General features: G+C 36.7%; 2 protein-coding genes across 2 annotated transcripts in view; both read right to left on the bottom strand.

Annotated features, from left to right (window-relative positions):
* LOC106081184 (serine/threonine-protein kinase S6KL) overlaps positions 1-20,866 on the bottom strand; it is a 205,821-nt gene that overhangs the window by 134,675 nt on the left and 50,280 nt on the right. Inside the window, exons 2-6 of the mRNA XM_059367367.1 lie at positions 18,696-18,787; positions 18,267-18,579; positions 18,051-18,174; positions 14,475-14,573; positions 14,247-14,405 (exon numbers count right to left, since the gene is read on the bottom strand). Of these exons, the coding sequence (XP_059223350.1) occupies positions 14,247-14,405; positions 14,475-14,573; positions 18,051-18,174; positions 18,267-18,579; positions 18,696-18,787 (787 nt within the window). The remainder of the gene's footprint in view (positions 1-14,246; positions 14,406-14,474; positions 14,574-18,050; positions 18,175-18,266; positions 18,580-18,695; positions 18,788-20,866) is intronic.
* Positions 13,101-13,979, bottom strand: LOC106081187 (autophagy-related protein 101). Its single transcript, XM_013242980.2, has one exon. It carries the CDS (start codon positions 13,974-13,976, stop codon positions 13,320-13,322), a length of 657 nt encoding a protein of 218 aa, XP_013098434.1. The 5' UTR covers positions 13,977-13,979; the 3' UTR covers positions 13,101-13,319.

The raw sequence follows: 20,866 nt of genomic DNA, 5'->3' as shown, positions 1-20,866 counted from the left end.
CCGAAGGTTTTGGTACACATCCTTCAGCAGAGAAATTTCATCAAAATCGGATTAAAAATGCTCCTTTTATGAGATCAATACTCCATATCGGGAGATCGGTCTCTATGGCAGCTATATCCAAATATGGTCTGATCTGAACGATATTCAACAAAAAGGTTAAGAGGGGTACCAGAACTCGCTGTGCCACATTTCATTGAAATCGGATCAAAAATGCTCCTTTTATACGCTCATTACACGATATAGGGAGATCGGTCTATATGGCAGCTATATCCGAATATGGTCCGATCTGGACCACATTTGACAGGAATGGGTAGGGGTCTACCAGAACTATTACCAATTTTTTGCCTCAAGACTTTAAGTCTGGAGATCGGTCTATATAGTGGCTATATATAACTAAAAGCCGATTTTATGAGATCAGAAGATCAGGTTTATACACAAAGCATACGAAATCATCAAAAATTGTTTGGAAAATAGTTTTGTGTTCAAGATATCGGCAAAATCATAAATACCCAAATAAATACCCAACAAGTAAAAAGGCGTTAAGTTCGGCCGTGCCGAACTTTGGATACCCACCACCTCGGTTATATATGTAAACCGCCTTTCGTCAAAATCCGGCGAAGAATGCATACCTTATGCCTCACAGCAGCTATATCGAAATATGTTCCGATTTGGACCAAACACTAATAAGAACAAGTCAGTGTTCAATAGTGTATAACAAAATATTGGTCTTTTTAGTACCTATAACTAAAAATAAACCGATCTCAACCATATACAACACGGTTGTCGAAAACCCAACATAAGTCAATGTGTCGAATTTCAGTGAAATCGGACTATAAATGCGCCTTTTATGGGGCCAAAACTTTAAATCGAGATATCGGACTATGTGACAGCTATATCCAAATATGGACCGACTTGGGCCAAGTTGCAGAACAATGTCGAAGGGCCTAACACACCTCACTGTCCCAAATTTCGGCGACATCGGACAATAAATGCGCCTTTTAAGGGCCCAATACCTTAAACCGAGATATCAGACTATATGACAACTATATCCAAATATGGACCGATCTGAGCCAAATTAAAGAAGAATGTCGAAGGGCCTAACACAACTCACTGTCCCAAATTTCATCAAAATCGGATAATAAATGTGGCTTTTATGGGCCTAAGTATTAAATCGGCAGATCGGTCTATATGGCAGCTATATCCAAGTCTGAACCGATCGGGGCCACATTGCAGATGTATGTCGAGGGGCTTAACTTAACTCACTGTCCCAAATTTTGGCGACATCGGACAATAAATGCGCCTTTTATGGCCCCAAAACCTGAAATCGAGAGATCGGTCTATATGGCAGCTATATCCAAGTCTGAACCGATCAGGGCCAAATCGCAGAAGTGTGTCGAGGGGCTCAACTTAACCCGCTGCCCCAAATTTCGGGGACATTGGACAATAAATGCACCTTTTATGGACCCAAAACCTTAAATCGGGAGATCGGTCTATATGGCAGCTATATCCAAATCTGGACCGATGAGAGCCAAATTGAAGAAGAATGTCGAAGGGCCTAACATAACTCACTGTCCCAAATTTCAGCAAAATCGGATAATTAATGTGGCTTTTATGGACCCAAAACCTTATATCGAGAGATCGGTCTATATGGCAGCTATATCCCAATATGAACCGATCTGAGCCAAATTGAAGAAGAATGTCGAGAGGCCTAACATAACTCACTGTCCCAAATTTCGGCGACATCGGACAATAAATGCACCTTTTATGGGCCTAAGATACTAAATCGACGGATCGGTCTATATGGCAGCTACATCCAAGTCTGAACCGACCGGGGCCAAATTGCAGAAGTGTGTCGAGGGGCTTAACTTAACTCGCTGCCCCAAATTTCAGCGCCATTGGACAATAAATGCATCTTTTATGGGCCCAATACCTTAAATCCAGAGATCGGTCTATGTGGCAGCTATATCCAAATCTGGATCGATCTAAGCCAAATTGAAGAAGGATGTCGAAGGGCCTAACACAACTCACTGTCCCAAATTTTGGCAAAATCTGATAATAAATGCGCCTTTTATGGGCCCAATACCTTAAATCGAGAGATCGGGCCTAGCATAACTCACTGTCCCAAATTTCAGCAAAATCGGATAATAAATGTGGCTTTTATGGGCCTACGACCCTAAATCGGCGGATCGATATATATATAGGGGCTATATCAAGATACAGTCCGTTATAGCCCATTTTCGAACTTAACCTGCTTATGGACAAAGAAAGGAATCTGTGCAAAATTTCAGCTCAATATCTCTATTTTTAAAGACTATAGCGTGATTTCAACAGACAGACGAACGGACATGGCTAGATTGTCTTAGATTTTTACGCTGATCAAGAATATATATATGCATTATAGGGTCGGAAATGGTTATTTCGATGTGTTGCATACGGAATGACAAAATGAATATACCCCCCCATCCTTCAGTGGTGGGTATAAAAAACATATTTATTGGGTATTTACCAAATAAATGCCCAAGCGTTGGGTATTTACCCGGTAGAAACCCATCTCTAGGTATTCATCGTCATCACAAGAAACACAGCTGAGGGGTACCGGGCGAGTCCACAGTTTGCGTATACGGATAGCAGCTGTAACTGCAGTTTCGGACAATCGAGTGATATCGAGTGGAGAGTCTCAATGAGAGGCTGTTGCTTAAATAGTGAGTGCCTGTAGTACTTGTTATGGCCATAATGTTTCCGCGGCGATCGGTTCTATGTACAGGAACTACAGGCTTGCTTATACACACATATGGTTGTTGTTGTTGTTGTTGTTGTTGTAGCAGTATGTTATGCACTGAGGCAGCAGACCTTACCGATGAAGGAATCCATCGGGTCAATCCGGTACCTACAACCGGCTGCCATGGGATTGACACACATATGGTAATATGTGTCTACAAAAACAACAACCAGTTCGGGTTCATGAGTTCGATACCCACCAAAGGCTTTGGTTTTTGCCTTCTGTGGAATCACAATGGACAACATTTATCTGGGTGAATCTGATTTCTTACTGCCACCATAACCTAACCCAACCCATACACAACAGTTCGGTGTGCCGCAGAGTGATATCTCTTTGCAGAGCATCAGGTTGAAACATTTAGTTATTATGGGTTTTCGATAATCAGACGAAATTCCCTTTTGGCCATAAAAAGAATTGATTATTTTAAAAATTTTCTGATAATTAAGGTAATTGGACAATTTTCATAAGTAAATCTTCTTCTGGAGGCCACCGTACCGCAGAGGTTTGCATATCCGCCTATGACGCTGAACGGCTGGGTTCGAATCCTGGCGAGACTATCAGAAAAATTTTCATCGGTGGTTTTCCCCTCATAATGCTGCACATTTGTGAGCTACTATGCCATGTAAAACTTCTCTCCAAAGAGGTGTCGCACTGTGGCACGCCGTTCGAACTCGGCTATAAAAAGGAGGCCCCTCATCATTGAGGAGCTTAAACTTGAATTGGACTGCACTCATTGATATGTGAGAAGTTTGCCGCTGTTCCTTAGTAGAATGTTCATGGGCAAAATGTGCAATTTGCAAATCTTCTATAAAAATCTAGACCGTTGTAAATTTTTTGAAAAAAATTTGTGAAAAAAAATTTAAAAACAAAATTTTCTTATGATTTTAGAAAATAAACCAAAACAATTGAAAGCTTTCAAAATTAAATAAGGCATGATGAAAAACCATTTCTTTCCATATTATTATTCAGTTAAGGGTTAAGTGAAACCCATGTATTTGGTATAAAAAACAAACACAAAACAAAATAAATTACAAAGCAAGGCAAAGTAAATAAAAAATAATAAATAAAAAAAACGAAAAATTCAAAGAAATTCTGTACATATAAACTGGCAGTTGGTAGATGTGTTAAGATTTAAAACATTATAGCATATACAGAATAGATATTTAGTACAACTACACAGTGGTCCTTGTTTTATAGCGATTTTTCTTTTCAATAATATAATGTAAGAAAACCTAATAATAATTGGTAATTCTTTTTAACAAAAAAAAAAGTAAAAAAAAAAAAACAAATACATAATACATGTATGTTACATATGTGTGAGTGTGTACATTTGTTTTGTGTGTACATTTGTAAGGTTTTGCAAATATTTCAAAAATTTTTTGCAATTTTTTGTTACATTTTTTTTTCTCAGATTTTTTCAAAGTTCCTTCTTTTGTAATAAATATTTTTTGTTTTAAATATAATGATAGAGTGCTATAGCTAACTTAAAAAACTAAACGATGGGTTTTGAATTCTTACAACTCCTTCTATAAGTAACTAAGGCTTTTTTATGTTTTCTGGTTTTTTTGGAAATTATAGATAGCTAAAAATAGTCAAAATAGACATTTACTTAGAAAAAATATGCATTTTTCTTACATACATAATGGTTTTTTTTTTTCTTTTTTTTTATATAAATAAGAAATATGTATAGTTATAATGTATGTGTTTTTGTAGGTTTTTGGGGTTTTTATCACGTTTTTTACTTTTTTGTTGCATTTTAGCTTACATTTTGTTAAAATTATCAAAACAAAAACATTAAAGTACTCTTAAATTTATAATTTAATAGTAGTGTTGGGGAAAACAGACAAAAAACTTCATCTTAAATTGTATGAATCTTAAAACTGTAATTAAATAAATTATTACAAACCAAAAGATATATATTAAAACTTGCATTCATTCATTCACAAAAAATCAGGCTTTTATACACAGAGAAAAAATCACAAAGTTGATCAAATAATTAATTGGTTTCAAAAATATTCTGAATCCGATATGAAGTCAATGAGCAAAGAACTAAAGAAAAATAAAAATAAATATAAAAACAAAAATCCAATAAAAATAAATAATAAAAAAAAATCAAATAAAAATAAATAATAAAAAAAAAATCAAATAAAAATAAATAATAAAAAAAAAAATCAAATAAAAATTAATAATAAAAAAAATCAAATAAAAAAAAAAAAAAAATAAATAAAAATAAAAAAAAATCAAATAAAAATAAATAATAAAAAAAAATCAAATAAAAATTAATAATAAAAAAATCAAATAATAAAAAAATCAAATAAAAAAAAATAATAAAAAAATCAAATAAAAAAAAATAATAAAAAAAATAATAAAAAAAATCAAATAAAAAAAATAATAAAAAAAATCAAATAAAAAAAATAATAAAAAAAAAATAATAAAAAAAATAATAAAAAAAATCAAATAAAAATAAAAAAAGGCAAATTGCAAGACACGACTTTCAAATACAATTCAAGAAAGTCAATAAGCCAGTAATAAATTAAGAAAAAATAATAAAAATTAAATTGAAAAAAAAAAAAATAAAATGAATACTAATTTTATTAACCTAATAAAATGGAGGCCACCGTAGCGCAGAGAATAGCATGTCCGCCTATGATGATAAACACCTAGTTTCGAATCCTGGCGAGAACATAAACAAGTTAAAAGGTGTCAAGTTCGGCCGGGCCAATACCCACCACCTTGGATATATATGTAAACCACCTTTCGTCAAAATCCGGTGAAAAAAGCATACCTTATGCCCCATAGCAGCTATATCGAAATATATTCCTATTTTGACCAAATACTTACAAGTACAAGTCATTGTTCAATTGTGTATAAGAAACTATTGGTATTTAAGGTAGCTATATCTACAAATAAACCGATCTGAACCATATACAACACGGATGTCGAAAAACCTAACATAAGTCAATGTGTCAAATTTCAGTGAAATCGGATTATGAATGCGCCTTTTAAGCAGCCAAGACTTTAAATCAAGATATCGGTCTATATGGCAGCTATATCCAAATCTGTATCGATCTGAGACAAATTGAAGAGGAATGTTGAAGGGCCTAACACAACTCACTGTCCAAAATTTCAGCACAATCGCATAATAAATGCGCCTTTTATGGGCTCAAATCCTTAAATCTCGATATCGGTCTATATGGCAGCTATATCCAAATCTGGAACGATCTGAACGAAACTGAACAAGGATGTTGAAGGGATTAACGCAACTTAAAGTCACAAATTTCGGCGGAATTGGACAATAAAATCGCCTTTTATGGGCCCAAGACCTTAAATCTAGAGATCGGTCCATAGGGCAGCTATATCCAAATCTGTACCGATCTGAGCCAAATTGAGGAAGGGTGTCGAAGGGCCCAACACAACTCACTGTCCCAAATTTCAGCAAAATCGGATAATAAATGCGCCTTTTATGGGCTCAAAACCTTAAATCGAGAGATCGGTCTATATGGCAGCTATATCCAAATCTGGAACAATCTGAGCGAAACTGAAGAAGGATGTCGAAGGGATTAACACAACTAACTGTCCCGAATTTCTTCGACATTGGGCAATAAATGCGCCTTTTATGGGCTCAAAACCTTAAATCGAGAGATCGGTCTATATGGCAGCTATATCCAAATCTGGAACGATCTGAGCCAAATTGAATAGGAATGTCGAAGGGCTTAACTTAACTCACTGTTCCAAATTTCGGCTACATAGGACAGTAAATGCGCCTTTTGTGGGCCCAAGACCTCAAATCGAGAGATCGGTCTATATCGCAGCTATATCCAAATTTGGGCCGATCTAGGCCAAATTGAAGAGGAATGTCAAAGGGCCTAACACAACTCACTGTCCCAAATTTCAGCACAATCGAATATAAATGTGTTTTTTATGGGCCCAAGACCTTAAATCTAGAGATCGATCTATATGGCAGCTATATCCAAATCTGAACCAATCTATGCCATATTGCAGAAAGATGTCGAGGGGCCTAACTTAACTCACTGTTCCAAATTTCGTCGACATCGGGCAATAAATGCGCTTTTTATGGGCCCAAAACCTTAAATCTAGAGATCGGTCTATAGGGCAGCTATATCCAAATCTGGACCGATCTGGTCCAAATTGAAGAGGCATGTCGAAGGGTCTAACACAACTCACTGTCCCAAATTTCAGCACAATCCGATAATAAATGTGCTTTTTATGGGCCCAAGACCTTAAATCGAGACATCGGTCAAAATGGTAGCTATATTCAAATCAGGACCGATCTGAGCTAAATTGAAGAAGGATGTCGAAAGGCCTAACACAACGAACTGTCCCAAATTTCGTCGACATCGGGCAATAAATGCGCCTTTTATGGGCTCAAAACCTTAAATCGAGAGATCGGTCTATATGGCAGCTATATCCAAATCTGGAACAATCTGAGCGAAACTGAAGAAGGATGTTGAAGGGATTAACGCAACTCGAAGTCACAAATTTCGTCGGAATTGGACAATAAATGCGCCTTTTATGGGCCCAAGACCTTAAATCTAGAGATCGGTCTGTATGGTAGCTATATCCAAATTTGGGCCAATCTGAGCCAAATTAAAAAAGGATGTCAAAGGGCCTAACACAACTCACTGTCCCAAATTTCAGCAAAATCGGATAATAACTGTGGCTTTTATGGGCCTAAGACCCTGAATTGGCGGATCGGTCTATATGGGGCCTATATCAAGATATAGTCCGATATAGCCCATCTTCGAACTTAACCTGCTTATGGACAAAAAAAAGAATCTGTGCAAAATTTCAGCTCAATATTTATATTCTTGAAGAATGTAGCGTGATTTCAACAGACAGACGGACGGACATGGCTAGATCGTCTTAGATTTTTATGCTGATCAAGAATATATATATGCATTATAGGGTCCGAAATGGATTAATCGATGTGTTGCAAACGGAACAAAACGAATATACCCCCATCCTTCGGTGGTGGGTATAAAAATTGTGCGGTGGTTAATCCCTCCTAATGCTAGCGACATTTGCCATATAAAAACTTCTGCCCAAAGAGGTGTCGCATTGCCGCACGGCGTTTCGGCATGGCTAAAAAAGGAGGCCTCTTCCCATTGAGCTTGAATTGAATCGTACAGCACTCATTGATATGTGACAAATTTGCCCATTTTCCTTAATGGAAAGTTCTTGGGTAAATTTTCTTTTGTAAAAAAAAAAATAAAATTTGAAAAAAAAAAAAAAATAAAAAAAAAGTGGAAAAAATAAAAAATAGAATGAAAAATACAACTAAAATTTTTTTCACTCTTTATATAATGTATTAAAAAAATAAAAAAAAATGTTTTGAGGGGATATTTATGAAGCTTTTCGTATAGTATCGGCTATGCGTCAAAGGGAAATCAATATTTTGGTCGACGTCGTCGAACCATTTTCAGGGATTTTAAAATACAGAGTTGCGTTTAACGTGATGCTGTTGTATCTGATAGCAGACAATGAATACAACAGCTGATAGTTATCCCGGCACTATCAACACCACACAAACTGGAACTTTGAGCTCCGATCTGTGTGGTGTTCTTTGCTGTCACAAGAAGCTTAGCTGCGAGCTACCGGGCGCGTCCACAGTTTGCGGATAGTGGAAGGCTCCATAGTTTGCCCCTGTTCCTTAGAACAGGAATGTTCATGAGCAAATTTTGCATTTTGCATTTGCAATTTGCATTGAATGTTCCACACGGAGTAGCTGCAACGGCAGTCACGGACAATCAGCGGTATCAAGTGGAGTCTCAGTGAGAGGTCGAAAGGCACCGGCTCTTGCACAAATACTGAGTGCTTTTGATACTCGAAATGACAAGGCGATCGGTTCTTTGGACCGGAACGAGCTTGCTCATCTACAGGAGCTTGCCGAGGATCGTCACCTACACATGAAAACAAAAGTGTGCCCTACACCGTAGTCAATAGGCGTTGAGTATGTAGAGTACCTTAATCAATTTGACAAAGGTGTTGATGAAGATACATGGCGTATCAGAAATCGCGATCCACCATGCCAGTCAAAGTGTTTTGAAAACAGCACACACTTGCCTAACTTTTGTTGTTGTTATAGCAGTGCTTTGTACACTGAGGCGGCAGCCCTTGCCGATGAAGGAATCCATGGGGGCAATCAGGTACGGATAACCGTCTGTCATGGGATTGTGTACTGAATATGATCTCAAGCTGGAATATGTTCGAATATCGCGAAAAATTAAATATTAAAAAAATATAAAAATTAAAAAACAATAAAAATAAAAATCCAAAAACAAAAAAGAAATACAAAAAAAAAATAAAATAAATTTTTTAAAATTGCATGTTTTTGCATTCTTTGTGTTTTTAATATAAAATTTTTTCATTCATTAATTTTTTTATGTCATATTAAAGAAATAAAAAATTGGAAAGAAAGATTTATTTTTTTTTAATTTTTTAAGCAAAATAAAAATTAAAAATAAAATAATTTTTTAATTTTTAATTTTTTAATTGATGATTGTTGTCCACAGTTAAAGAATTTAAAAAAAAATAAAAAATTTAATGACAAATACTAAAAAATATTATAAAATAACAAAACAATAAAATATAAAATTTATAAAATACAAAAACAAAAATAAAAATCGAATAATTTTTTTTTTAAAGTATTTTTTTGGATTTTCTATAATTTTTTTTTAACAAAAAATATTTTTGTTCTTTTCATATTTCATACTTTTTTTTATTTTTTAATTTTTTTATACTATTTTTATTTCTATATTATTATTTTTATATATATTTTTTAATTTTTTTATATTAAAGTGAATAAAAAAAATAAAATAGAAATGTGAAATAAAATATAAAGCAAAAAAGTAAAAAAAAAATTACAAACAAATAATTACAAAAATTAAAAAAAAAATAATTACAAAAATTAAAAAAAAATAATAATTAAAAACATAAAAAAAAATAATTACAAAAATTAAAAAAAAACAAAAAATAATTACAAAAATTAAAAAAAAAAAATGTTACAAAAATAAAAAAATAAAATAATTACAAAAAATTAAAAAAATACAAAAATTATTAAAAAATATAATAAAGAAATAGATAAAAATTAATTAATTAAAAACTAAAATGCATAAAAAATTAAATCAAATAAATTTAAAAGAATACTCTTGGGCGCCCCGTTAACCGAGTTGGTAGCGTGCTTGTATTACCAGTGCAGGGGTCGTGGATTCGATTCCCGCCAGAAGCCTTGGTCTGTCGCTACTGTGGCATCACAATGGACTTAAAATTGTCTAAGTGAGTCTGTAAAGGACTGTCACTCTTACCTAACCTAACCTAAGAATACTCTAAACACATGAAAATGTATCTACAACAACAACAAATGGTAGAACAAACAAATAGTAAAAGTGAGTGGCCCACCATAAAGGTGAGTAGCCCACCACAAAGCCGAGTAGCCCATCATACGGTGAGTGGCCCATCATTAAGGTGAGTGGCCCACCATAAAGGTGAGTAGCCCACCACAAAGCCGAGTACCCCATTATACGGTGAGTAGCCCATCATTAAGGTGAGTGGCCCACCATAAAGGTGAGTAGCCCACTACAAAGCCGAGTAGCCCATCATACGGTGAGTAGCCCATCATTAAGGTGAGTAGCCCACCACAAAGCCGAGTAGCCCATCATAAGGTGAGTAGGCACCGTAAGGGCGTGTACCTTAATCACCTTAATCCTTAGACACTATTCTATTTCATACACCCTCTAATTATTTACACCCTCAGTACAGCTGTACCACTGAGTATATTATATATAGTACATCATGCAGTGGTACACATATACCAAGGTATGGTATATGCGAGGTATTAGTTCCCACTCGGGAAGTTATGGGGCAACTTCCAGCTGAGCTTCTCTGATAACGATGAACACCACACTTGTTATCCCGTGCTGTGTTGTTGTTGCAGCAGTGTGTTTTGTTCTAACTTTCGAATATCTAGTTCTAGAAACTCTGTGTAGTGTTTTAGTTATCCCGTGCTGTGTTGTTGTTGCAGCAGTGTGTTTTGTTCTAACTTTCGAATATCTAGATCTAGAAACTCTGTGACTATGCTGGGATGCGTCCAGAGGGATCTGGGTCTGAGGCGAATAGGTCTGACTTCGTAGTTAGAAAGGGCGACGTCTGTCGTTAAGCCTACATCACAACACATAGGGGTTGAGGCGGCTGGAACTGCCGAAACAGAATTAAGCCAAAACTGGTTTGACGGGGGAGGTCAATTTCATGAAGCCAACGGTAGAGATATCGAGTTGTCATCTTAATCATGCAGTGTCCGTCTTCCAATTCTCACTCTTCCGAAAATTGGCACAGTTCCCATTATAGAGCTAATTTGGCTGCATATTCAACTTTTAAACCAGCCTATGGTGAGGATCTCAACGCCCCTGTCATTCCGAAACAGGCCAGTTTTTCTTCTTCAGGTTTCGTGTCTACTTCCTACCGAACATACTACAGTAGGAAGGCGCACAGGCCATAGTAGAAGGAGTACATGGCCTTTTGGCTTCATTCCTCCCTCTATATATCCTCCTTTTCAACTTCCAGCTGAACTTCTCTGATAGCGATGAACACCACACAAATCGGAGCTCAGAGTTTCAGCCTGTGTGGTGTTCAAAGTTATCCCGTGCTGGGTTGTTGTTGTAGCAGTGTTATACTGCAGAAGCGGCAGCCCTTACCGATGAAGAACTTCATCGGGTCAATCCGGTACGTACAACCGGCTGTCATGGGATTGTGCTGTGTTATTGTTGTTGCAGTGTGTTGTGCTTGGTTCTGCTGAATATACAGATTTAGAATTTCGGTGACTGTGATGGCCTAAGTCGAGTAGGTTTGGCCGGGGGAGGTCGATTTCATGAAGGCTACATCTTGGAGCCAACGACAGAGATCGAGTTGTTATCTTAGTCATACACAGTATCCGTCTTCCAATTCTTCATTCCGAAAAAATGTCACAGTTTCCATTTTTTAAACTTGCTTGCGGTGTGGAGGCCACCATAGCGCAGAGGTTAGCATGTCCGCCTATGTCGCTGAACGCCTGGGTTCGAATCCTGGCGAGACCATCATAAAAAATTTTCAGCGGTGGTTTTCCCCTCCTAATGCTGGCAACATTTGTGAGGTACTATGCCATGTAAAACTTCTCTCCAAAGAGGTGTCGCACTGCGGCTCGCCGTTCGGACTCGGCTATGAAAAGGAGGCCCCATATCATTGAGCTTAAACTTGAATCGGACTGCTCTCATTGATATGTGAGAAGTTTGCCCCCGTTCCTTAGTGGAATGTTCATGGGCAAAATTTGCAATTTTTTTGCGGTGTGCATCTCAACGGTCCTGTCATTCCGAAGTAGGCCATTATTTGTGTCTTCTCAGTAGATTTTCTTCAGGTTAAGACCCTACTTTCTACCGAACATCCTACAGCAGAAGTAGAGGGCGCACAGTGTCTCTCGGCTTTATTCATTCCTCTATCTATCTTCCTATTCCTCTTGAAGGTGAGTTTTAAAACGAGGACTTTGACACAGCGTCCTTTCCATGATCATTTTGATCGTCGACACAAACTTGCCTCGTATCAGTGGCACTACATCGCCCTCATATGAAATAAATTTAGCAATATTTTTTTCTATAAAAATTTGTATAAACTTTTAACTCAATAGAAAATAATGTAAAAATTTTAATTATTTCGAAATTTTTATCAAAATATTAATTTTATAGAAAATTTTATCAAAGTCTATCAAATCAGATTTAAGGGTCCTTCTAATCAAATCTCTTTTTTTTTTGGTTCTGCAACATTGCTTTGTATCGGATCTAGAAGTCAAATCGCCAAATCGGTTTTTATAGACTATCTATGTAATGGGAACTAAAATGTTTACATGTTTTTTTTTTTAAATGCCACTTCTTGGGGTTTTTGTTTTTTTTTGTGATTTTTTTTCTCTGTGTACACTCAATACAAACAATCATTCACTCATTTTACATTCACCACCAACCAAAAAAATAAATTAAATAATTCTTATTGCAACTCTTAACTGAAGTGAGAAGGTAAGAAGATCATTTCAAAATGTGCCTAAACGTCTCTGATGATGGCGACAAAAGCAAATGAACATAAAATCACGAGCCATAGCGTGTAGAAAGCATAGAAATGGAGTCTTCGAATAGTAATGCGAAGGATTATAGTAAACAATCATTTGTTTCTTCTCCACAAGAGGTTGATGCAGGGGGGGCCTTTGGTGGTTGGAGCCCAAATTTACATCCCACACTAGGAGATGAGGTCCTACTTCAGACAGCTCCTCATCATCAACATCATAATCCTCATTATCCACGTTCATATCAGTATTCTTGCATAGCTTATAAACAACTTGAGACTTGTTAATACATATTTTTCTATCACGTAGACATTTTACCATGTCTGTTGTTGTTGTTGTACTTGCTAACAATGGTCTGAGCTGACCATTGCCATCATCTATGATGTGGTTAAATCTATGATTAGCTTGAGTTGGCGTTATTATTAACGGATTTGCAACGCGTCACAATGCGAGTGTCTCCTTTATGATTTTCTTCATGGCATTCCCCATAGAGGGCGCCGCCGAATTCGATGTTGAAGAGACAAATTTGAACAGATACGGTTGCACATCCGGATATGTGGTATCGAATATTAAATCCAATTCACTTTGGCTGGGCGTCTTAGGTACATAATCATGTCTATTCATGATTTCCGTTATATAGATGACTTTGTCCGTTAGCAAATCGGCCACATTCTCTCGACACATTTGCCGTTCATCTTCATTCTCATGTTTGATTAGATCCAAGTGTATGGTCCACACCTCCCAGGGTATACACTCGGCGGTAAAGGGCCAACGTGATTTTTTCTTCTGAAAGAATTCCAAACTTATTTGGCCGGAACCGCAACCCTCGTTCGAGCGTAACTTTTCGCTAAATACATTAATGGCTCGCTTCACAGTGCGCTGCAGACTATCCGAGGTGCAGCAGACATAGGTGAAGTCAATGAAATCACAATCGACATCGGTATAGCCCACAGTACCTATGGAGTACTGGGCATCACCGGTGTACATATATTTACCAAGGCAGCGATGGAATAGCACCGTATGAAAAATACTTGCCACAGCCTCATCCACTTGACGACCCTCCATGGTCAAATCGAAAACTTGGGAGCGGGCATTCATGGTGATTGGGTGAGTAGTTTACGAAACTGCTTTTCTACACAGAGGGAGAAGGCTAATAAAGGCTTAGAAGCTAACTAATCAATGTAGTAGACGGCTAAATACTCTAAGAATAATTGTTATTACTCGGTTTCTTTCTTTCGTTTTTGCTATTGAGCTGTAGTTATTGTTTGGTTTGGTTTGGTTTGTAGAGGGAGGGATTTTTTTTTTTTTGTTTTTGATTTTTTGGTAGTAGAAGTAGTAGTAGAAGTAGAAGTATGGTTTAAATCGTACCCATATATTGAAAAGTTCCGCACATAGTTTTCGTTGTTAAACCCAATCGCAGCCACTTGCTGAGGCCAAAGTCGGTTAGTTTCAAATGATAATCAGCGGTTAAGAGAATATTTTCTGGTTTGGCATCACGATATATAACGCCTGCGTTGTGTAGGAAATCTAATGTTGGGAAAAGTAAAAGAAAAACTTAAAAAAAAAAAATCACATGGACTATTCCATTGCACTTACCTAAGGCCAAAGCTATCTCAGCCAAGTAGACACGTATTAGTTGTAAAGAGAAATTGGCTATTCTAGAGAAAAGTTCACCATTGGGTACGTATTCAGACACTGAAATGTAGAGAGAGAGAAAAACTGTTAGTAATTTAAAAACCTAAAAATAAACTTTTTAATATTTAGTGGGTTGCCCAAAAAGTAATTGCGGATTTTTCATACAGTCGGCGTTGACAAATTCTTTCTTCTGTCAGTTATCAGCTGTTACTTTTAGCTTGCTTTAGAAAAAAAGTGTAAAAAAGTATATTTGATTAAAGTTCATTCTAAGTCTTATTAAAAATGCATTTACTTTCTTTTAAAAAATCCGCAATTACTTTTTGGGCAACCCTATAGTTTAGGGTATGCCCAGGAAAATCTGGAATTTTTAATTTTAATCGGTTGTGTTGATGTATATTCGCTAACGGTCTAGCAAGAATGAGGCCGATGTAGCACTGTTCGTTCTAGCTAAATAAGGAGGAAACATGGGTTGAAAGCTGAGCTATTAAGTACAGAAGGCATTTCCAAGGCCGCCTGTTCTAAGTATCTGCTTGTCCTATGAAGTCATAATTGGCCAAGGGCAACTGACTAAGTGTACGCATTGTATCTTGAAAGAGACACTGGTTTGTGCCGTTAGTGGCCCATGCATGTACAGACTGTCAGTCAACTTCAGTCGACCTGTATCTAACCCCGGTTGATTTAAGGGACCCCCTCTTTTTTGTTGAATTTGGTTGATACGAACCTGAAAGTCGGCTTGAGTCGACCTGTATCTAACCCTGGTTGATTTAGGGATCCCCTCTTTTTTGTTGAATTCGGTTGATACGCACCTCATCTTAGTCGCGGAGTTCCTGGGTCTTGACACTCAACAGAATCAAGCAGACGAAAGATAGTACACAATAAACTGCTACAACAACAACAACAACAACGAACCTTAAAGGCAGGGCTATCAACGCATCACTGGCGGCGGTGTCGATTAGAAAGGTTTGTGACTACAGGAACTCTGACGAACTGTTATCGATGGCTGTGGATAGATATCCACCACCCACCAGAAGCCTTAAAGTAGATCTACATGATCCAGAGCGAGAGGTTCAGCGCTACAAGAGCGCTACAAGAGCGCTAGATCAAGCGGCATATCAATCAGGTCTAGACAACATTCATGCAGACACGGTAGCAGATGCGGTAAATGGCTACCGGGTGGATGTAGTCCTTGGAGAACGAACGCATTGCAAAAAATTTGCAAATTTTGCCCATAAACATTCCACCAAGGAACAGGGACAAACGTCCGATTCAAGTTTAAGCTCAATGATAAGGGGCCTTCGTTTTATGGCCGAGTCCGAACGACGTGTCGCTGTAAGACACCTCTATTGGAGAGAAGTTTTACATGGCATAGTACCTCACAAATGTTGGCAGCATTAGGAGGGGAAAATCACCGATGAAAATTTTTTCTGAGGATTTCGCCAGGATTCGAACCCACGGCTCAGCGTCATAGGCGAACATGCTAACCTCTGCGCTATGGTCGCCTCCCATTGCATCTGAAGAAATTGACCTCCCCCGGCAAACCAAAAGGAAGTTCTGGCTCAATTACATTCCGGCAGATGCAGCCGCCTCAACTCCCACAGAGCAAGGATTGATGCCGACTTGCAAGATGTATGTCCCAATTGTAACCGGGGACCGCACGATACACGTCACCTGTTTAACTGCCCAGCCAGACCCAGATCCCTGTGAACGCACCCCATTTTAGTCACAGAGTTCCTGGATCTTGACACCCAAGAGGGGTAAGGTAGGTGCTTTCAGATCGTCTGTCCTGTATGGGGTGGAGCTGCCGCTCTCTGGAGGCTAGACTAAGTTTGGAAAGAAACATCGGGGAAAGGACAAAAGGATAAAAATGCGCTCCTCTCCTGTCACAACTTGATATCAAAGAGTTGGAGTCTTAGCCTAGGAATGGTACACTGAAAATCTACGACTTTTGTCATTCAGCGGGATAACCGAATGAGCGAGGGCCATGAGGCGTAAGGTAGGTGCTTTCAGAGGGTCTGTCCTGTATAGGGTGGAACTGCCGCTCTCTGGAGGCTAGCCTAAGTTTGAGAAGAAACATCGGGGAAAGGAACAAAAGGGTAAAAATGTGTTCCTCTCCTATCGCAGCTGGATATCAAAGAGTTGAAGTCTTAGCCTAGGAATGGTACACTGAAAATCTACGACTTTTGTCATTCAGCGGGATAACCGAATGAGCGAGGGCCATGAGGCGTAAGGTAGGTGCTTTCAGAGGGTCTGTCCTGTATAGGGTGGAGCTGCCGTTCTCTGGAGGCTAGACTAAGTTTGGAAAGAAACATCGGGGAAAGGAGCAAAAGGGTAAAAATGCGCTCATCTCCTGTCGCAACTTGATATCAAAGAGTTGGAGTCTTAGCCTAGGAATGGTACACTGAAAATCTACGACTTTTGTCATTCAGCGGGATAACCGAATGAGCGAGGGCCATGAGGCGTAAGGTAGGTGCTTTCAGAGGGTCTGTCCTGTATAGGGTGGAACTGCCGCTCTCTGGAGGCTAGCCTAAGTTTGAGAAGAAACATCGGGGAAAGGAACAAAAGGGTAAAAATGTGTTCCTCTCCTATCGCAGCTGGATATCAAAGAGTTGAAGTCTTAGCCTAGGAATGGTAAACCGAATATCTACGACTTTTGTTCGGTCGACTCCAATGTCTGTATTGGCCACGGGCTCTGGACAACGGTGCCAAGATTATAGAGAAGGTGCAGCTGCTGTAGTTGAAGTCCTCCGATCTGGTCGTATGAGTATGGAGATCGATTTATGGAAGTTCCTGTTGGTTTTTGGTGTTTTCCACATGGTGTCGCAGATATTCCTTGTGAATAGCAGAATGTGTACCGTGTTGTGTGAATATTTCGATGGCCTTCCTAGTTGGCTCGGACATTTTGGGTTATGCCATCTGTTTTCTGATTTTCCTGTTTATGGTGTTGCCGCTAGGTGACCAGTCCGGTACGGTTTGGAGTTCTGGAAGTAATTAGACTACGTGATCGGATCAGAGTCCTTAGTCACGAGCCCCTGGAACTTCGGTTTCACCCTGACTATGATGAAGCCCCACTTGGAAGGGCAGTTTTTGCTCGGTGTGGTGTTGCATGTAATTAACCGGGTGACGTGACCCAAACATCGGAAGGAGTTGTTGATGGTACTCCGCTCCTTAACAAGGGAGAGATCATGTCCAAACAACGTGGCATCGAATTGGTACGCATTATATTCACCCGGGGTTAAGAGCCCTGCAGCTTTAAGCCAACATGGCAACACCATTAGGACTTGTCCCGAGAGAGGCGCTGAATGGCAAACACGATCTTAGGCCTTTGCACCTATATGTTGGATGTGTGGCAAAGTAGACTGTGAGGGAGTCATACTTATTCCATGAGTGCTGTCCGATTCAAGATTTAGCTCAGTGCTAAGGGGACCCCCTTTTATAGCCGAGTCCGAGCGGTGTGCCGCAGTGCGACACCTAGATCAATCACATGGCGATGACCCGTTTGTTTTGTCTTTTTGACGTGGAGAGGACTTTTTTACTTACATATATGCAAATTATGACGATTTTGCCAGAGATCAATTTGTTGCACTATAAATGGATGATGACCGCATAATTTCTGGATATCAGCTTCGTCTTTAATTTGTTGAACACTGTTCTCTGAGATAATCTGCAACGAACAAAAAGCCGGGGAAATCCCCCCACAACAGAAAATTTTGTTATCAAAAAACAACCAAGAAAGGGAAAAAAAAGTGAACTTACTTTAGATTTCTTTAGAACTTTCAAAGCATACACAGGAGTTGAGGAATATGTGGTATTATCAGCACTTGGATTTCTTTGAATCAGTTGTTCGCGCTCAGAAATCGTTTTCTTTTCTACTGTGGAGGCATCGATGGCAGCGGCACTCTTATCAATGACTCTAAAAACCACACCGAAGGCACCCTTGGCTACCAAATGATCGATATGAAATTCTCCGTTACGACTTGACTCTTTAAAGTGTGAACTGAAAATGGCATTTGTAAGGGGTTTATGCCATTGTGTTTTAGAACGCCGGCTATATTGTAAGGTATTAAAACTACATGAGAGAGAGAGAGAGAGATAGAGAGTGGGTGAGTAAGAAATAAAGGGGGAAATAATTAAATCAAAATTGATTTTGTGATTTCCATTCATTCATTATGGTTGGTTACTCACCTTTTACGTGAAGATTTTTGACGTTGTTTAAAGGAATTTCGTCCGGAAAAGGACAAATTCCAATTCAAACTGCCCAAACTCCAAAAAGAGGCCTTGAAATAGATAAAAAAAAAAGAGAAGAAAAATTAAACTTTGTCTGGATAGCAAGAGGATAACAGAGAATAATTAACTATTTTGTAAACAATAAGAATGGGTAAGCAGCAGAGTTGCCATCTGACTAGTATTTCAACAAATTCAAACTCGAGAGGAAATGTTTTATAGAAATTAACTATAAATAAAACTATAAACTAAGTGGCAGGAGGATATACAGAAGATCTTAGACTACTTGTCAACGAAATCGATTTTAGTTAAGATCTTCAGAATTCGCTTCCCCTGAAGAGAGGTGGTTTGGGAGACGGATCACTTCATCTTCCAATCTCGATTCTAAAATATTATGAATAAAGGAATATACAATTTTGACGAAATGTTCGATAAAAAAACGTTGATGACATGTTCTAAACAAATTAAATTTCAATGAAATTTTCTATAAAAATAAAATTTCGAGAAAGTATTGGATAATAAATAAAATTTTGACAACTTTCGATAAAAAATATAATGTTGAAAAATTTTTCGATAAACATCAAAATTCTACAGTGTTCGATAAAAATGAAAAGTTGACGAAATTTTCTATAAAAATAGAACATCGACGTAATTTTTAGTAAAAAAAATAAAATTTAAAGATACATGGTCGATAAAAAAAAATCGAAAAAAAAGCTTTTGAATAAATTTTCGATAAAAATAAACTTTTGACAAAATTTCGATAAAAATAATTTTTTCAGTCATCCTTCGCCGAAACGATAAAGCGCAATTTTAGTTTCGACAAAATTGTATTTTTCGTTAGTTTTGATTAAATTTTTTGTATAGCGACAGCAAATTTTTGAATGTAAATTAACTAATTAAAACAAATTAACCAAACTGTGGTTTCAATTTTTGCTCAGCATCGTGAGAAATAGGTCGTAGTCAAAATGAAGAAGGATGACGTTAGTGTTTGAAACAATATTAGCACGTTTACATTGAAATTTTTATGATCTGGATTTAATTAAGTCCAAAAACAAATCCTGTCCGTTTACACTGCGTTTTTGGGGATAAAAGTGACATACACAGGCAGACATGCGTATAAATGTGCATATCACACACATCCATACAGAATTCTTGAAAACAGTTGCATATTTTGGTACTTTTATTGATTATCCAGCCATGAAATCTGGAATTTAAAAATAAATCCTGAAAAAGAATGGAATTTTGTTTGGTAAAACCTGCAAAAATACACAGGATTAATAAAATTTGACAAAATTTCTTGATAAAAAATAAAATTTCTAAAAAATTTTCAATAAAATTTGAATCTTCAACGAAATTTTCGATAAAAAATTATGTTTTCAATAAAAAAAAACTAAATTTTGGACAAAAAAATTTAATTTTCAATGAAAAATTAAATTTTCGATAAAAAATTAAATTTTCGATAAAAAATTAATTGTCGATAAAAAAATTGAATTTTCGATAAAGTATTAAATTTTCGATAAAAAATTAAATTTTCGATAAAAAATTTAATTTTTGATTAAAAATTAAATTTTCGATAAAAAATTAAATTTTCGATAAAAAATAAAATTTCCGATAAAAAATTTAATTTTCGAAAACATTTAATTTTTGATATAAAATAAAATTTCGACGCAACTTTCAATAAATTTTCGACGAAATTTTTGATAGTCACAATATTATTGATAAACATTAATTTTTTCATAGAAAAATGAAATTTTCGATAAAAAGTAAATTAAAATTTCGACGAAATTTTCAATAAAATTTGAATCTTCAACGAAATTTTCGATAAAAAAATTATGTTTTCAATAAAGAACTAAATTTTTGACAAAAAATTAAATTTTTGACAAAAAATTAAATTTTTGACAAAAAATTAAATTTTTGATAAAAAATTTAATTTTCGATAAAAAATTTAATTTTCGATAAAAGATTTCATTTTCGATAAAAAAGTTAAATTTTCAATAAAAAATTAAATTTTCGATAAAAAATTAAATTTTTAAAATTAAATTAAAATTTCGACGAAATTTTCAATAAAATTTGAATCTTCAACGAAATTTTCGATAAAAAAAATTATGTTTTCAATAAAGAACTAAATTTTT

The sequence above is a fragment of the Stomoxys calcitrans genome, chromosome 4 (assembly GCF_963082655.1).
Source record: "Stomoxys calcitrans chromosome 4, idStoCalc2.1, whole genome shotgun sequence".
Lineage (NCBI taxonomy): Eukaryota > Metazoa > Arthropoda > Insecta > Diptera > Muscidae > Stomoxys > Stomoxys calcitrans.
This window is presented reverse-complemented; position numbering and strand designations above follow the sequence as displayed.

Excerpts from the sequence above, each read along its gene's own strand:
- LOC106081187 (XM_013242980.2), bottom strand. The coding sequence starts at position 13,976 with ATGAATGCCCGCTCCCAAGTTTTCGATTTGACCATGGAGGGTCGTCAA.